This window comes from Oncorhynchus tshawytscha, linkage group LG16, assembly GCF_018296145.1.
Source record: "Oncorhynchus tshawytscha isolate Ot180627B linkage group LG16, Otsh_v2.0, whole genome shotgun sequence".
In the NCBI taxonomy this organism is placed as follows: Eukaryota; Metazoa; Chordata; class Actinopteri; order Salmoniformes; family Salmonidae; genus Oncorhynchus; species Oncorhynchus tshawytscha.
In genome coordinates, this window is record NC_056444.1 from 59840692 (window position 1) to 59855422 (window position 14731).

Sequence of the window (14731 nt, forward strand, 5' to 3'; positions counted from 1 at the left end):
TTATCGCATTAATGCGTTTCATCGCCATTTCTCGCATAATTAATTAAACCGACACAAAAAGATCATACCATGTCGAACAAACAAATTAGGCCTATCTTTCGGCATTTATACATTGGACCGAAACTTCCTGTTTCGATTACAGCTGTCACGATGTGTCTTTACTTTAACGGCATAAAAACTGTGGAAAATGCGGATTTTAGAATATTCGCATGAAAATCTTTCACCATTCACAGTTAAGTTGACAATCCTTTTCCCAGTCTGTTTAAATTTAAGCAGGCAAGTCAGGTAAACAAGGCCACCCGTTTTGAGTGTAACTGGTGTCTGTGTGAATCTGGACACAGCTATGGATAGGCTAGCCATTTTTTGGGATTATTGCGATGCAAAAACAAGGCACGTGCTGATGAGGCATCTTCTGATGCATTGAAGGTACAGTTACAGTAAACCATGTCTCGATATGCCTTCCCTAATAGGAATAGGCAGTAGAACACCCATCTAAAACACTCAGGAAACTTCCGTGATGTTACAATTCCTGTTAGAATACAGAGGCTTTGAGTTCATATGGGTTTACGAATCCTCTGGCCAATGCAATAAACCGCATATGATATATATTTTTAGAACGTGTAAGGCTTATCAATCTTTCTGAAAATCTTATCAGGGTGCACGTTTTAGATTTCACTTATATTATAGGTCTAAATTAGATTAGTGTACTGATAGCCTGCTTGATAACGTTATGTAAAAATAAAACATTCGCCTATATTTAATTGTATAACTAACTTCATGATAAAGCTTTGAAAAAGCTTTAAATTATTTTTAAATATGCTTTAAATATCCTTGTTTGCAAAAAATAAATGCTATACATGTTTCCAGCTGTTGTAGTGTATTGGAGTTTATGTGAAAATTCCTCACCTCACGCCAATAATTAAGGCAAAGTAGCCTTCAATGCGGAAATTTACATGACTGTCCTATAGTGACAGTGACATGAGGAACGTTCCAAGAGGTACACGCGGAACTTAAAGGCTAATCATCGCGGTAGAGACGGGAGCGGCAAGGCGCTCTGCGTTTGTCTCGAATTGTATTGATAGGCAAAAGCGGTCAACCACTGCCTGGCATTTAAAAAGTGAAATTGACATCCATAGTCGCGCAGATGGAGCACCTATCGAGGTTCGTGGGTCAGATGTCCTTGGCAGATGACAGCAGAGCGGAGGGCAACATCTCATCTGAGTATATTGTAAGTGGGAATCCTTGGAGTGCCCATCACCATAACTCTCTATTGTTAGTTTATAATTAATTCCCATATATAGACAAATAAGATCAGGCAATATTTTCAGATGTAAAATATATGATTTAGGGCATGTGTATTCATAAATTGATTGCAATTAACTGGTTAAAATAGGTCTAATGATGTTTTGTGATGTGCAACATGTCTATCACTGGTCCAGATGGGGTAAACCTGCAAGGTAGGATAAAGGAAAAGTAGGCTACTCAAATGTTTCCCCTGTAATAAAGCTGAAAATCATGTTGGCTCTTTGCTTTCTCTATAGTATAAATAAATGCACAATCTCAAATGTAGCCTATTTAACACAAACCTTTCAAATCAGTGGATTAAGTCTTTAAGGCACATTTAGAAAGAAGTGTACATAGAAGTAAACCACGAATTCAGTTTTATTTTGACAAAACACTGAATAGTGACATTTGCAGAAGTCTATTTACAGTTAAAGTCAGAAGTTTACATACACCTTAGCAAAATACATTTCAACTCGGTTTAACAATTCCTAACATTTCACCCGAGTAAAAATTCCTTGTCTTAGGTCAGTTAGGATCACCACTTCATTTTAAGAATGTGAAACATCAGAATAATATTAGAGAGAATTATTTATTTCAGCTTTTATATATTTCATCACATTTCCAGTGTGTCAGAAGTTTACATACACTCAAATAGTATTTGGTAGCATTGCCTTTAAATTGTTTAACTTGGGTCAAACGTTTCAGGTAGCTTCTCACAATAAGTTGGGTGAATTTTGGCTCATTCCTCCTGACAGAGCTGGTGTAACTGAGTCAAGGTATTCTTTGGCTTGCAAGCCTCTCCCTTTTTCCTACAAATATAACAATGGTCATTATGGCCAAACAGTTATATTTTTGTTTCATCAGACCAGAGGACATTTCTCAAAAAAGTACAATCTTTGTCCCGATGTGCAGTTGCAAAACGTAGTCTGGCTTTTTTTATGGTGGTTTTGGAGCAGTGGCTTCTTCCTTGCTGAGCGGCCTTTCAGGTTATGTCGATATAGGACTCGTTTTACTGTGGATATAGATAATTTTGTACCTGTTACTTCCAGCATCTTCACAAGGTCCTTTGCTGTTGTTCTGGGATTGATTTGCACTTTTCGCACCAAAGTATGTTCATCTCTAGGAGACAGAATGCGCCTCCTTCCTGAGTGGTATGATGGCTACGTGGTCCCATGGTGTTTATATTTGCATACTATTGTTTGTACAGATGAACGTGGTCCCTTCAGGTGTTTGGACATTGCTCCCAAGGATGAACCAGACTTGTGGAGGTCTACAATAATTTTTCTGAGATCTTTGATGATTTCTTTTTGATTCTCCCACAATGTCAAGCAAAGAGGCACTGAGTTTGAAGGTAGGCCTTGAAATACATCCACAGGTAAACCTCCAATTGACTCAAATTATGTCAATTAGCCTATCAGAATCTCTAAAGCCATGACATAATTTTCTGGAATTTTCCAAGCTGTTTAAAGGCACAGTCAACTTAGTGTATGTAAACGTCTGACCCACTAGAATTGTGATACAGTGAATTACAAGTGAAATAATCTGTCTGTAAACAATTGTTGGAAAAATGACTTGTGTCATGCGCAATGTAGATGTCCTATCCGACTTGCCAAAACTATAGTTTGTTAACAAGACTTTTGTGGAGTGGTTGACTCCAACCTAAGTGTATGTAAACTTCAGACTTCAACTGTAGCTACTGTAGGTTTTTGTTACATCTGAACCTCTGTTTCAAGATAGGTAGGCTAGTCATTTTGTTCCTCATTTAGGTTGCAAAGTGAGTTATCTATTAACACTGAGTCCACTAACATTTCCTTGTTACAGCACTGCCCTTTCAGCCCTACTGGTCCATTGTGAATCATGTCAGTGTCTTTTAATTTCCAGAGCCAGATTTTTATCAATAAACATGGTTATGTTTGTATGTTGAATCAATGACAACAATGACCAAAATAGTAATACAGGTGAACTCTTTTCTAAGTAGCCCAATTCAAGTGACAGAATGCGCAAAGTGAGAAATGGTGGTCACGTAATGATGTCTATTGTAGGCTGTGAAGAGACCTGTGTTATCACATAACTGCCCAGCCTTTCTTTACTGGTTCCACATTACAGTAGCTTAACACAGACATCTGTGGTGAAAAACAGACACCACAGGTTTTTATGTGTTTATTCTGATATTTCACCACACCCACGAAAACGTTTGCAAAATATGTGTAAGCAACCAATATTTTTTTTGTTGTTGACAAAGACAAGTCTATTTCCACTCAGGGGCCTTTCATTTCTCAGATACATGTAAAAAAAAAAAAAAAAATAGCAAGCCATATTGATACTGTTGCGTGTCGTTGACTGTCAGCTACATTAGCTCCTGCGTAAATTGGATTGTGAGTTCTTGCACTAAGCTAAGGGCTTCTTATATGTTTCATGTGTAACATCTTAGATATCACTGTATGCAGTTGTGTAAAGTACTTAAGTAAAAATACTTTAAAGTACTACTTTAAAGAACTACTTAAGTAATTTTTTATGTATAGTGGGGAGAACAAGTATTTGATACACTGCCGATTTTGCAGGTTTTCTTACTTACAAAGCATGTAGAGGTCTGTAATTTTTATCATAGGTACACTTCAACTGTGAGAGATGGAATCTAAAACAAAAATCCCAAAAATCACATTGTATGATTTTTCAGTAATTCATTTGCATTTTATTGCATGACATATGTATTTGATCACCTACCAACCAGTAAGAATTCCGGCTCTCACAGACCTGATAGTTTTTCTTTAAGAAACCCTCCTGTTCTCCATTCATTACCTGTATTAACTGCACCTGTTTGAACTCGTTACCTGTATAAAAGACACCTGTCCACACACTCAATCAAACAGACGCCAACCTCTCCACAATGGCCAAGACCAGAGAGCTGTGTAAGGTCATCAGGGTTAAAATTGTAGGGTTAAAATTGTAGACCTGCACAAGGCTGGGATGGGCTACAGGACAATAGGCAAGCAGCTTGGTGAGAAGGCAACAACTGTTGGTGCAATTATTCTAAAATGGAAGAAGTTCAAGATGAAGGGCCAATCACCATCGGCCTGGGTCTCCATGCAAGATCTCACCTTGTGGGGCATCAATGATCATGAGGAAGGTGAGGTATCAGCCCAGAACTACACGGCAGGACCTGGTCAATGACGTTAAGAGATGTGATTTCTGGATTTTTGTTTTAGATTCCGTCCTCTCACAGTTGAAGTGTACCTATGATAAAAGTTACAGACCTCTACATGCTTTGTAAGTAGGAAAGCTGCAAAATTGGCAGTGTTATCGAATACTTGTTCTCCCCACTATCTGTACTTTACTTTATTCTTTATATTTTTGACTTTTACTTGACAACATTCCTAAAGAAAATAATGTACTTTTTACTCCATACATTTTTCCTGACACCCAAAAGTACTCATTATATTTAGAATGCTTAGTAGGACAGGAAAATGTTCCAATTCACACACTCATCGAGAGCACATTCCTAGTCATCCCTACCGCCTCTTATCTGGCAGACTCACTAAACATATTCTTCATTTGTAAATAAGTGTTGACGTGTGCCGCAAGCTATCCTTAAATAAAAGCTAAAAACATTTGTGCCGTCTGGTTTGCTTAATATAAGGAATTTTTACTTTTGCTATTTAAGGATATTTTTGCAATTACATTTACTTTTGATACTTAAGTATAGTTAAAACCAAATACTTTTAGATTTTTACTCAAGTAGTATTTTACTGGGTGACTTTCACTTTTACAATGGACATTTCTCCCAAACTCAGCTTTCATGCGTTTGTCTTTATTTGTTTGTAGAATATTCGTGCTCAGACTTCTGTCATCAAGAAAGATTTTGGCTTTACCACAATAGCGGGGGAACTGATGGAGAATGTAAAGAAGAACCGTTACAGAGACATTTTACCATGTAAGCACCACAATAGAGGCTTAAATTCTTTAAAAAAAATTTTTTTTTACTCTAATTGAAAATGAGATTCTTGCTTAATATTAAACTTATCTGAACAAAAACTAATGTATTTTTATATAGATGACCAGACCCGTGTTCCCCTGACTCTACTGACAAATGAGAATGATTTGGACTATATCAACGCCAGCTTCATTAAGGTACAGTATTGCTCCCATTTAGTAACAGTCCTATTTTGTATCATTATTCAGCTCAATCTGAAAGAGTCACTGAACACATCTATTGGCACCTGTGTTTTTTCTGTTGCTTATTAGAAAAATTTGATTTCAGTCTTAGAGGTGTGTTTCTTGACAGATTCCGCATTTGGTTAATGATGTTTGTCCCCATGAGACACTAGACAGGGAAGCCTATTTTTTTTTCCCCATCAAAATCCACAGAATGATTCAAGATTAATCAGTAATTAATTTGTTCACCCATATGTTTGTGGGCAAATGGACATCGTCAAATCAAAACCCAACCTTAATTCACCTGTTGTGACACACAGATGTTCCAAACTCTATTTTAGACCAGACTGACTTTATGACCAAAATGATCCTATTTACACTTTGTAGTACATTTTGACACTAGAATCACTGTTTTTGACTCATATCGATGTCACATAGGCCATTTTCAAAGGGATTTGTTTTTAAAAAGCATTTGCTCTTTAAAATGATTGCTTTATTTAATCTCTCCTCTAGGGTGCAACAAAGACCAAAAAATACATAGCGACCCAAGGGCCTCTGAGACACACTTTGGTGGACTTCTGGCGAATGATTTGGCAGTATGATGTAAAGGTATGGAAGATCATTTTCAGCTTTATATACATGTAGTGCAGCTTGTACAGTAGCTCTGTTTCCATATAATTTACTCTATTACTAAATATGTAGGAAAAAATGACACTAAAAGATGAATAAGGGGAGAATTGTCTCCATATCTTATGGTTGCCATATTTTCTCTCCCTGTTTTAGGTCATAATCATGGCTTGCAGAGAAATTGAAATGGGAAAAGTAAATGCCCTTTTAGTCACCTCTTGTTGAAAAAGCCACAGTGGGAGTGTAAACGTATTAGTGTACTGTAAGATTTATGGACTGCGTGATTTTGATGCTTGTGTCCACTTAACAATTTATTCAATGTCTTTTTGTAGAAAAAGTGTGAGTGCTACTGGACTACTTTCAAAGAAACAACCCATTTTGGTCCCTTTATTGTGTCAAATGTAAGTGTTTGTCAGTATATCTTCATTATATTGTATGTAAATCACTATTGTAGCTGGAAACGGCACATTTTTTTATGGAATATCTACATGGGTGTACAGAGGCCCATTATCAGCAACCATCACTCCTGTGTTCCAATGGCACGTTGTGTTGGATTTTTAAGTTGATTATTTTAAAAGGCTAATTGATCATTAGAAAACCCTTTTGCAATTATGTTAGCAAAGCTGAAAACTGTTGTACTGATTAAAGAAGCAATACAACTGGCCTTTAGACTCGTTGAGTATCTGGAGCATCACCATTTGTGGGTTCGATTACAGGCTCAAAATGGCTAGAAACATAACTTCTGAAACTCATCAGTCTATTATTGTTCTCAAAAATGAAAGCTATTCTATTAGTGTCTAGTTTGAGAAACTGATGCCTCACAAGTCCTCAACTGGCAGCTTCATTAAATAGTACCGGCAAAACACCAGTCTCACCGTCAACAGTGAAGAGGTGACTCCGGGATGCTGGCCTCAGTTGTGCACCGGGGCCTCCCACTCTTTCTATTCTGGTTAGAGCCAGTTTGCGCTGTTCTGTGAAGGAAATAGTACACAGCGTTGTACGAGATCTTCAGTTTCTTGGCAATTTCTCACATGGAATAGCCTTCATTTCTCAGAACAAGAATAGACTGACGAGTTTCAGAAGAAAGTTATTTGTTTCTGGCCATTTTGAGCCTGTAAATGAACCCACAAATGGTAACACTCCAGGTACTCAACGTGTCTAAAGAAGGCCAGTTTTATTGCTTCTATAATAAGCACATGTCAAGTGTCAGTTGTGCAGAGATGAGGACGGAGTCAGGCGCAGGACACAGAACTGAGTAAAATAACGTACTTTACTCAGAAAATAAACAGCCAATAAATCCACGCAGGGATAACAAACCCTAACACAAAAGACGAACACAAAACCAGGAACAATCACGCACAAAACATAATGAGTACCAGAGGGTTAAATAGGGAAATAATAATAACGTAATGGGAACCAGACATAACAAATAACAAATCAAGACATAACAAAGGGAAACAGAAACGTGGATCGGGGGCAGCTAGAAAGCCGGTGACGATGACCGCCGAACAAGGAGAGGCACCAACTTCGGCAGAAGTCGTGACAGCACAAAAGTTTTCAGCTGTGCTAACATAATTGCAAAAAGGTTTTCTAATTATCAATTCACTTTTTAAAATGAAACATGGATTGGCTAACACGTCTCATTGGAACACAGGAGTGATGGTTGCTGATAACGGGCCTATGTAGATATTCCATAAAAATACTGCTGTTTCCAACTACAATAGTAATTTGTGTTATTAACAATGTCTACACTGTATTTCTGATCAATTTGATATTTTAATGGACAAAAAATGTACTTTTCTTTCAAAAACAAGGACATTTTGGCCTCCCGGGTGGCGCAGTGGTTAAGGGCGCTGTACTGCAGCGCCAGCTGTGCCACCAGAGACTCTGGGTTCGTTTGGCCGGTAGGGAAATCCTTGTCTCATCGCGCACCAGCGACTCCTGTGGTGGGCCAGGCGCAGTGCGCGCTAACCAAGGTTGCCAGGTGCACGGTGTTTCCTCTGACACATTGGTGCGGCTGGCTTCTGGGTTGGATGGCGCTGTGTTAAGAAGCAGTGCGGCGTGGTTGGGTTGTGTATCGGAGGACGCACGAGTCTCAACCTTCTTCTCTCCAAAGCCTGTACGGGAGTTGTAGCGATGAGACAAGAAAGTAGCTACTAAAACAATTGGGGAGGAAAAGGGGTAAAAAAAAAACAATGACATTTCTAAGTGACCCCAAACTTTTGAACGGTAGTGTGTGTGCACAGTTGTATTACTATTGATGAAATATGGTGTCTCTAGACAGACGGGTTGCCTCCCACACCAATGTTCCAGTGTGCACATAGTCTTCTGAAACTATTCATGAAGAGTTCCATTTTTACCTAACAGCCTGCAGAGATTTGTCATTTCCTGTGAACTAAGGGGCGGCAAGGTAGCCTAGTGGTTAGAGCGTTGGACTAGTAACAGCAAGTTCAAATCCCTGAGCTGACAAGGTACAAATCTGTCGTTCTGCCCCTGAACAGGCAGTTAACCCACTATTCCTAGGCCGTCATTGAAAATAAGAATTTGTTCTTAACTGACCTGCCTAGTTAAATAAAGGTAAAAAAAAGTGTACTATATTTTGTTATTTCATGGCACTGCACATTGACCCATATGTTGTCTGCATGGAACATAGGGATCTATTTCAGGTAACACTAGAAAATGTTTAGTGAAATGTCTTTTCAGTTTCAGGAATCCAGCCCAAATGAGGAAGTAGTTTTCCGCGCTCTGACAGTGAGATATCATGAGGTAATTGTCCAACTATGAAAAAGGGGAAATATTGTTTTATTTCTGTGCAGCACTAGTTACACAATTCTTCAAAATGGTTGAATTTAATCAGTATTTTCCAACAACCGTTATTCACTTTGGATAATCTCACATTGTTTGTAAATTTCCAGGAAGTTGAATGAGCGAGCCAGTGAAGTAATCTGCCCGACCAAGCAAATTAGTAGTATTTGCTCATAGAGTGAAACTGAGAAATGACTTCAAAGTTGTTTTATTGTTACTATGAGGTTATTTTTTATTAATATTGACCCTGACCCCTGACATGACCTTTGACCCTAGACGGCAGTTACTGCCTTCTTGCTTGGTACACCCACTGGAATATATATTTATTTTTTTACACAAACTTGTGTTAATGTATTTATTTGTACATGGTTGTCAGTGTCATACAAACTATATCAGTAAAGGATAATAAATAATACCGTGGACACCAGTCTAAAGCTCAGTGAAACCAAGGTGAAAGGCAGTAACTGAATTGAGTGATGGCAGTTACTACCTTTTTCCAGTTACTGTAAACATAACCCCCCCATTTTCTCCACAACACAATGTAGGCAGGATATTTGTCCACATGATAAAGCATAATAACTCATTTTTGACAATGTGCAGTTACCGTTCTTTTGCTTGGTAGGGTAGTAATGCAAACCATGTTTTGTGCTAGGAAACACGGAAAATCTCTCAATTCCAATACACAGCTTGGCCTGATCATGACGTTCCATACACCGTTTATGGTATTTTAGGAATGATGGATATGGCTCGCAAAGACCAAGGAAACAACACTAGCCCTGTTCTCATCCACTGCAGGTTTGTCTCCTACTCTACAGTACATTTGATACAGCACTGCCCAAAATGCCAAGCTGTCATTACTGTCTGCCTGGTGGGCTTTTTGTGCTCTGAGATGTAATGATCATGCTCAGACAGATTATGATCCATATGCCCATTAAAATCCATCCATGCATATAATTGAATGTTGTTTATCACGAGGCCACATGTACTCCTTGAGCTCAATGCATTTTAATGACACAATTTAAATGAAGTGAGAAATGTTCAATATTCAGGACCTGATGTGGTCCGTCGACTCATATGACTTATGTCCATGTTGTGGCCGTCTGTGGTTATGTTCTAGTGTTACCAGAGTGATAAATGAAGCAGGTATTTTTCTCTTGTATTTCCAGTGCTGGTTGCGGAAGAACAGGGGTGATTTGTGCCTTGGATTATGTTCACGATCTTCTTGTCACAAAGGTATTACTACTTATGTTCAGGACAGTACATTGATGGCATCCTTTAGGGAATTGGTTTAACAAAACATGTGTATGCTGCACATGTTGATGAATAATAAAACAAGAACAATACAAACTGTAAAAACGATAAGTGAGTGTTTTGGTAAATCCATGTTTCCACACCAGCAAATTAAAGAAGATTTCAGTATCATGAAGATTGTAGTGGAGCTAAGGAGTCAGAGGCCATCAGCAGTTCAGACAAAGGTAATTTAATATCAGATCAAAATTGTTTATTTACATCTATGTTATAGTACATACTGAAATACTCTATTGTGGAAATAATATTTTTCCCATCTCTCTACTCAGGAACAGTATCGGTTTGTGTTTTCTGCCGTGGCTTACATGTTTGAGAAGGCTTTACGGTCAGCTGAGAACAACTCCCAGAATCTCACCAAGGTAAGACAGAAACTGCTACTTTTGTTCAACCATAGTATCATGTTTTTGTAATTGCTATTTCCAACCCCCAGGTGTTAGCCTTTCTACATCACAGTATTCAGCACATGCCATACTGGCATTCATGGTCAAGCAAGCTTTACTAAAGCAATGACATGAGAGGGCATGCAGTATTATTGTCAGGGTTGGGTAGGTTAATCTAAATGTAATCCATTGCATTTACTAGTTACCTGTCTAAAATTATAATCAGTAATGTAACTTTTGGATTACCCAAACTCAGTAATGTAATCTGATTGCTTTCAGTTACATTTGGATTACTTTCCCCTTAAGAGGCATTAGAAGAAGACAAAAAGGATCCATCAAACCCATTTGGTGTGTTATTATAGTGGTCTCTGACTTGTGGTCAGACTCGCTCAGGTGGAACAAATTTAAACTTGCTTCTTTTGTCAATGCTTTTATCAATTGTTTCCCCCCACAAACATACTTTCTGAATTTAAAAGTAATCCAGTAAGTAATAGTTTTTCTAAAGTATCTGTAATCTGATGACAAAATTTTTGCCGGTTACATAACCGACTAGTTACTGTTTTTTGTAATCAGATTACATGTAATCAGTTACTCCCAAACCCTGATTATGATAATTATTGGCATGTCTGTGATGCAGTCAGAAAGCTGCATGAGATCAAAGCTTATACAGTTTGAAAATAACTTCAGCTGCCAGTGTGTTTTTCTGTGACAAACCCATTGTGTCATCCATTTCATCAGATCATACTATATTACACTTCTCTCTGAGATTTCAATGTGATGCGTTGAGTTAGGAAAAAAAGAGAAATGTTAAGCAGGAAACATCCAGCCTGCATGCTTCCTCTATATGTAGTGCTGGCACATTAAAATCATTTTTCACCCATTTTCAGACAGAGCAGCGCCTGAACATGAGAGACAAAGTCCTATAACTCTCTCATGTACTGTTGATTTTGTTCTGAATAGAGTAACCAACCTTTATATGATGGTGTTGCATCTGTGAAGACATCTCCACCAACATCAGCCAGCGCTCAGACACTTGCAGAAAGGTAAGAGTTCATGGACACATGAACTTTGAAACAAATTTTCTCTTCAGTGGAGGAAGGGGAGGACCATCCTACTCAGTGAATTTCTTTTTTTTAATAGTGAAACATAAAAATGTTAATTTTTAGATCAAACTATACTAAATATATCACCAAATATATGTTACCAAATAACTGATTAAAACACATTGTTTTGTAATGAAGGTCTACAGTAGCCTCAACAGCAATCTCACAATCTCAGCACTGTTGTGAAGCTGGAGGACAGCTATTTTCCATCCTCCTCTGGGTACATAGACTTAAATACAAAACCTACAGTAGGAGGCTCATGGTTCTCAACCCTTTTCGTAGACTTACACAGTAATTATGACGACTTCCGTAGGACGTTATTTTTTTCTTCTTAGTTTACCTTTCACTTAGCTAATGCAGCTAATTTAGCCAACTCAACAACCTGAGAGAGGAATGACAGTGAGGAATGCTATTTATGTTAGGTAGCTGACTAAAGCTATCCAACACTGCAGCTCTTCCAAGTAAAGGTAAGCATTTATAAATGTATTGCCACCGGGGCCCGCCAGTAACTGCTAAACTGCTTGCTGTACACTATACTGTGTGATTGTATTACACACAATTACAACAACAGTTGTGACTTTAATAAGCAGCCTGAGTTAATGATACCACAGTAAGGTGCTCAGACACAATGGGGGAAGTTGACTCCGGTTGATAGAGATGGCGTGTTTTGAGACAAGGGAAGAAAGAATGCTTCCTGTTTTGTTCAAGTGAGTTCACAGTCTTCTATTTTAGTTTGCAGTACAACAGTTTTATGTTTGCGAGCTTTACATGATGGGTGTGTAGGGTATGACGTTTAAGTGTACGTAGGCTTATCAACACCAAGTTATGTAGTACTATTTCATAGTAGTTGATTGTTACAATATATACACACCTTCCTTGCCTTGACAGTTAAGCAATTAGTTGGCTACATTGAAATATGTACTGTACATTGAAATACTGTGTTGTGGTACACATTGATGATCTTGAATAAAACATTACTTTAATCCAGTTAGCTTTAGATGAACATTTAACAGAACTTTAAGACACAACGTCCTTATGATTAATGAAGCAGAAGGATTTCACCATGCTTGTACTACTAAACATTCATCATGTTGCAGAGGAAGTGACAAACTGGGCTGTTAAACTTCACTTTCACACCCTCTCTCCTCCCTCCCATATGTTAAACTGCTACTGAAAATCCCTCAGCTCGCGTCACAGGCTTAGAGAAAAATGATCTATTTCTCTATAAACAATAATATAGTTAGTAGGAAATCATCATGGTAAAGCTGCAATTCCTTATCAATCTTCATTTCTACTATCCGACTAGTAAAGATCCGCTGTAGATGCTCCAAAAGAAAACAGACTTGGTTATGAAAATCCAGTCCCTTATATAATAGGCATGACCATCTGGTGTGTAGGGTAGAAACAACAAGGCTATATTTGTACCTTTTTTTTGCTTTTCGCTGTTTGTGTGAATTGATATTGATATCTACTCCTCATTAGATATTCTAATGTGCAGTACAGAGCGCCTCGGCCTCGTCAGCAAAAGATGAATGACTTGTATGCCGTGGTCAACAAGTCCAAACAGCTCCCGCCACCAGCCTCTTCCACCGCCCCTCTGGCCGCTCTCCATCACTATGACAACGAAGAGCTGGGCGTCCCAAAATGCCATGTCGGTGCTCTTTACAGCATGGTCAAGCCCAAGAGCAGGTGTCTTCCAGCCAAACCGCCACCAGCTGTCTCACCCATATATGACACAGCCGGACTAGCCAATCACAGGCTAGCTGAGGCCTCGGCAGGGGAGGACCAGAGTGGGTATGAGCTGGTCGCAGGTGAGAGAATTTCAGGGCAGTGTTTGGAGACCAATGTGAGGCCAGATATGGTTTTATGTGTCATCAGTGCCCTGCACAAAATACTGCGATCTAGTGACCAATACTTTCAGGTTTCTTGAAAGTAACAATTCCTTGACGGCCATGTTGAACTGTTTATGTGGAAAATGTCTTACTGGTTCTTCTCGTTTGCTTTTTTTTCTAGCTGATCGTTATTCCTCGACCGAAGATGACTATGAGTATGTCTCAAATCCCATCAAACGCATGACCAACAGCTGCACTCCTGGTAGCATGGGTGAATATCTGCTTGTCTTTCTAATAATGTTGTCCAATGTCCATATACTGTATCTAAAGCCATTATAGCTACCCAATGTAATATCCATTTCCTCAGAATCTCATGAGTAAAATGATTGCGACTGGATGTCAAAACAAGGCTATGTCATCTGTTAGATGCACTTGCAGGTGTCTTCAAGTAATTCCAACCACACTTCTTAACTTTCCCTCAGAGTTCAACTGTCGCATTAAAAAACCCAAAGGGCCTCGGGATCCCCCGGCAGAGTGGAGTCGTGTGGAGAGATGACATAGCCATATACCAGGCCTGGACACATCTTTACTCATTCATGTTTGACAAGCAATGGGAATAGGCTCTATTTATTTTTACTTGCTGTGAACATCTACTGTATGTGATCACAGAAATACATCTATTTATCGATCTTTTGTAACCCATTTGAGTCCGTATATTTTTCAGATCTTGTGATTTATATTACTGATGAAAGAAACTATATTAAACAACTTTAAATTCTGAGACAAGTATTGGTTTTGAATACCATTTACCGATTGAAGTGCTATAGTGTGATTGTAGTAACCAACAGGTGGCACTATAGTAACAGGAGATAATTCGGGTTTTTTTCATTATTGACGTTTCAGGTATTGTAAAATGTGTTTTCACAGGTAGACTCATGCTTTATTGCTTTGTCTACTAATTGCTGGTAACAAGGACTTACAATAAAGACAATTTCTTCAAGGTTCTTTGAAATAAGTCTGTATTAGCCCTGTGTACCACACAATAAATGCAGTGTAGCTACAATAAATGTTCTTGTGATCACAGTAAAAACTGTACTGTACTGGAAAAGAGTTTGTTGAACATTCTGTGCAGCTTTGAAGATTGACCTCTTCAAAGCTATGATGTTTCAGTCACATAAATCAATCGAAAGCCAGGTTCTTATACTAAGAAATGAACATTTGTGTATCTTCCAGATACCAA

The 14731-nt window shown here is 38.4% G+C and overlaps 1 protein-coding gene across 3 annotated transcripts; it reads left to right on the plus strand.

The window, feature by feature from the left end:
- Positions 1 to 1009: 1009 nt before the first annotated feature.
- Positions 1010 to 14495, plus strand: LOC112232629 (tyrosine-protein phosphatase non-receptor type 18). 3 transcript variants are annotated; one of them, XM_024399779.2, is made up of 15 exons: positions 1010 to 1228; positions 5107 to 5215; positions 5336 to 5412; positions 5950 to 6045; positions 6220 to 6258; positions 6396 to 6464; positions 8767 to 8829; positions 9521 to 9663; positions 10035 to 10101; positions 10266 to 10343; positions 10446 to 10535; positions 11517 to 11599; positions 13142 to 13470; positions 13673 to 13762; positions 13974 to 14495. In XM_024399779.2, exons 1-15 carry the CDS (start codon positions 1145 to 1147, stop codon positions 14045 to 14047), a joined length of 1491 nt encoding a protein of 496 aa, XP_024255547.1. In that variant the 5' UTR covers positions 1010 to 1144; the 3' UTR covers positions 14048 to 14495. The 3 variants fall into 3 exon arrangements, with proteins under 3 accessions (XP_024255547.1, XP_024255548.1, XP_024255549.1); XM_024399781.1 differs by lacking the exon at positions 1010 to 1228 and adding an exon at positions 4388 to 4411; XM_024399780.2 differs by lacking the exon at positions 6220 to 6258 and having other exon boundaries at positions 1011 to 1228.
- The last annotated feature ends 236 nt before the right edge of the window (positions 14496 to 14731 follow it).

Coding starts and splice junctions, on each gene's coding strand:
- LOC112232629 (XM_024399779.2), top strand. CDS start 1,145: ATGGAGCACCTATCGAGGTTCGTGGGTCAGATGTCCTTGGCAGATGAC. Junction 5,413..5,949: donor TCAACGCCAGCTTCATTAAG/GTACAGTATTGC, acceptor TCTCTCCTCTAG/GGTGCAACAAAGACCAAAAA. Junction 10,344..10,445: donor CATCAGCAGTTCAGACAAAG/GTAATTTAATAT, acceptor CTCTCTACTCAG/GAACAGTATCGGTTTGTGTT.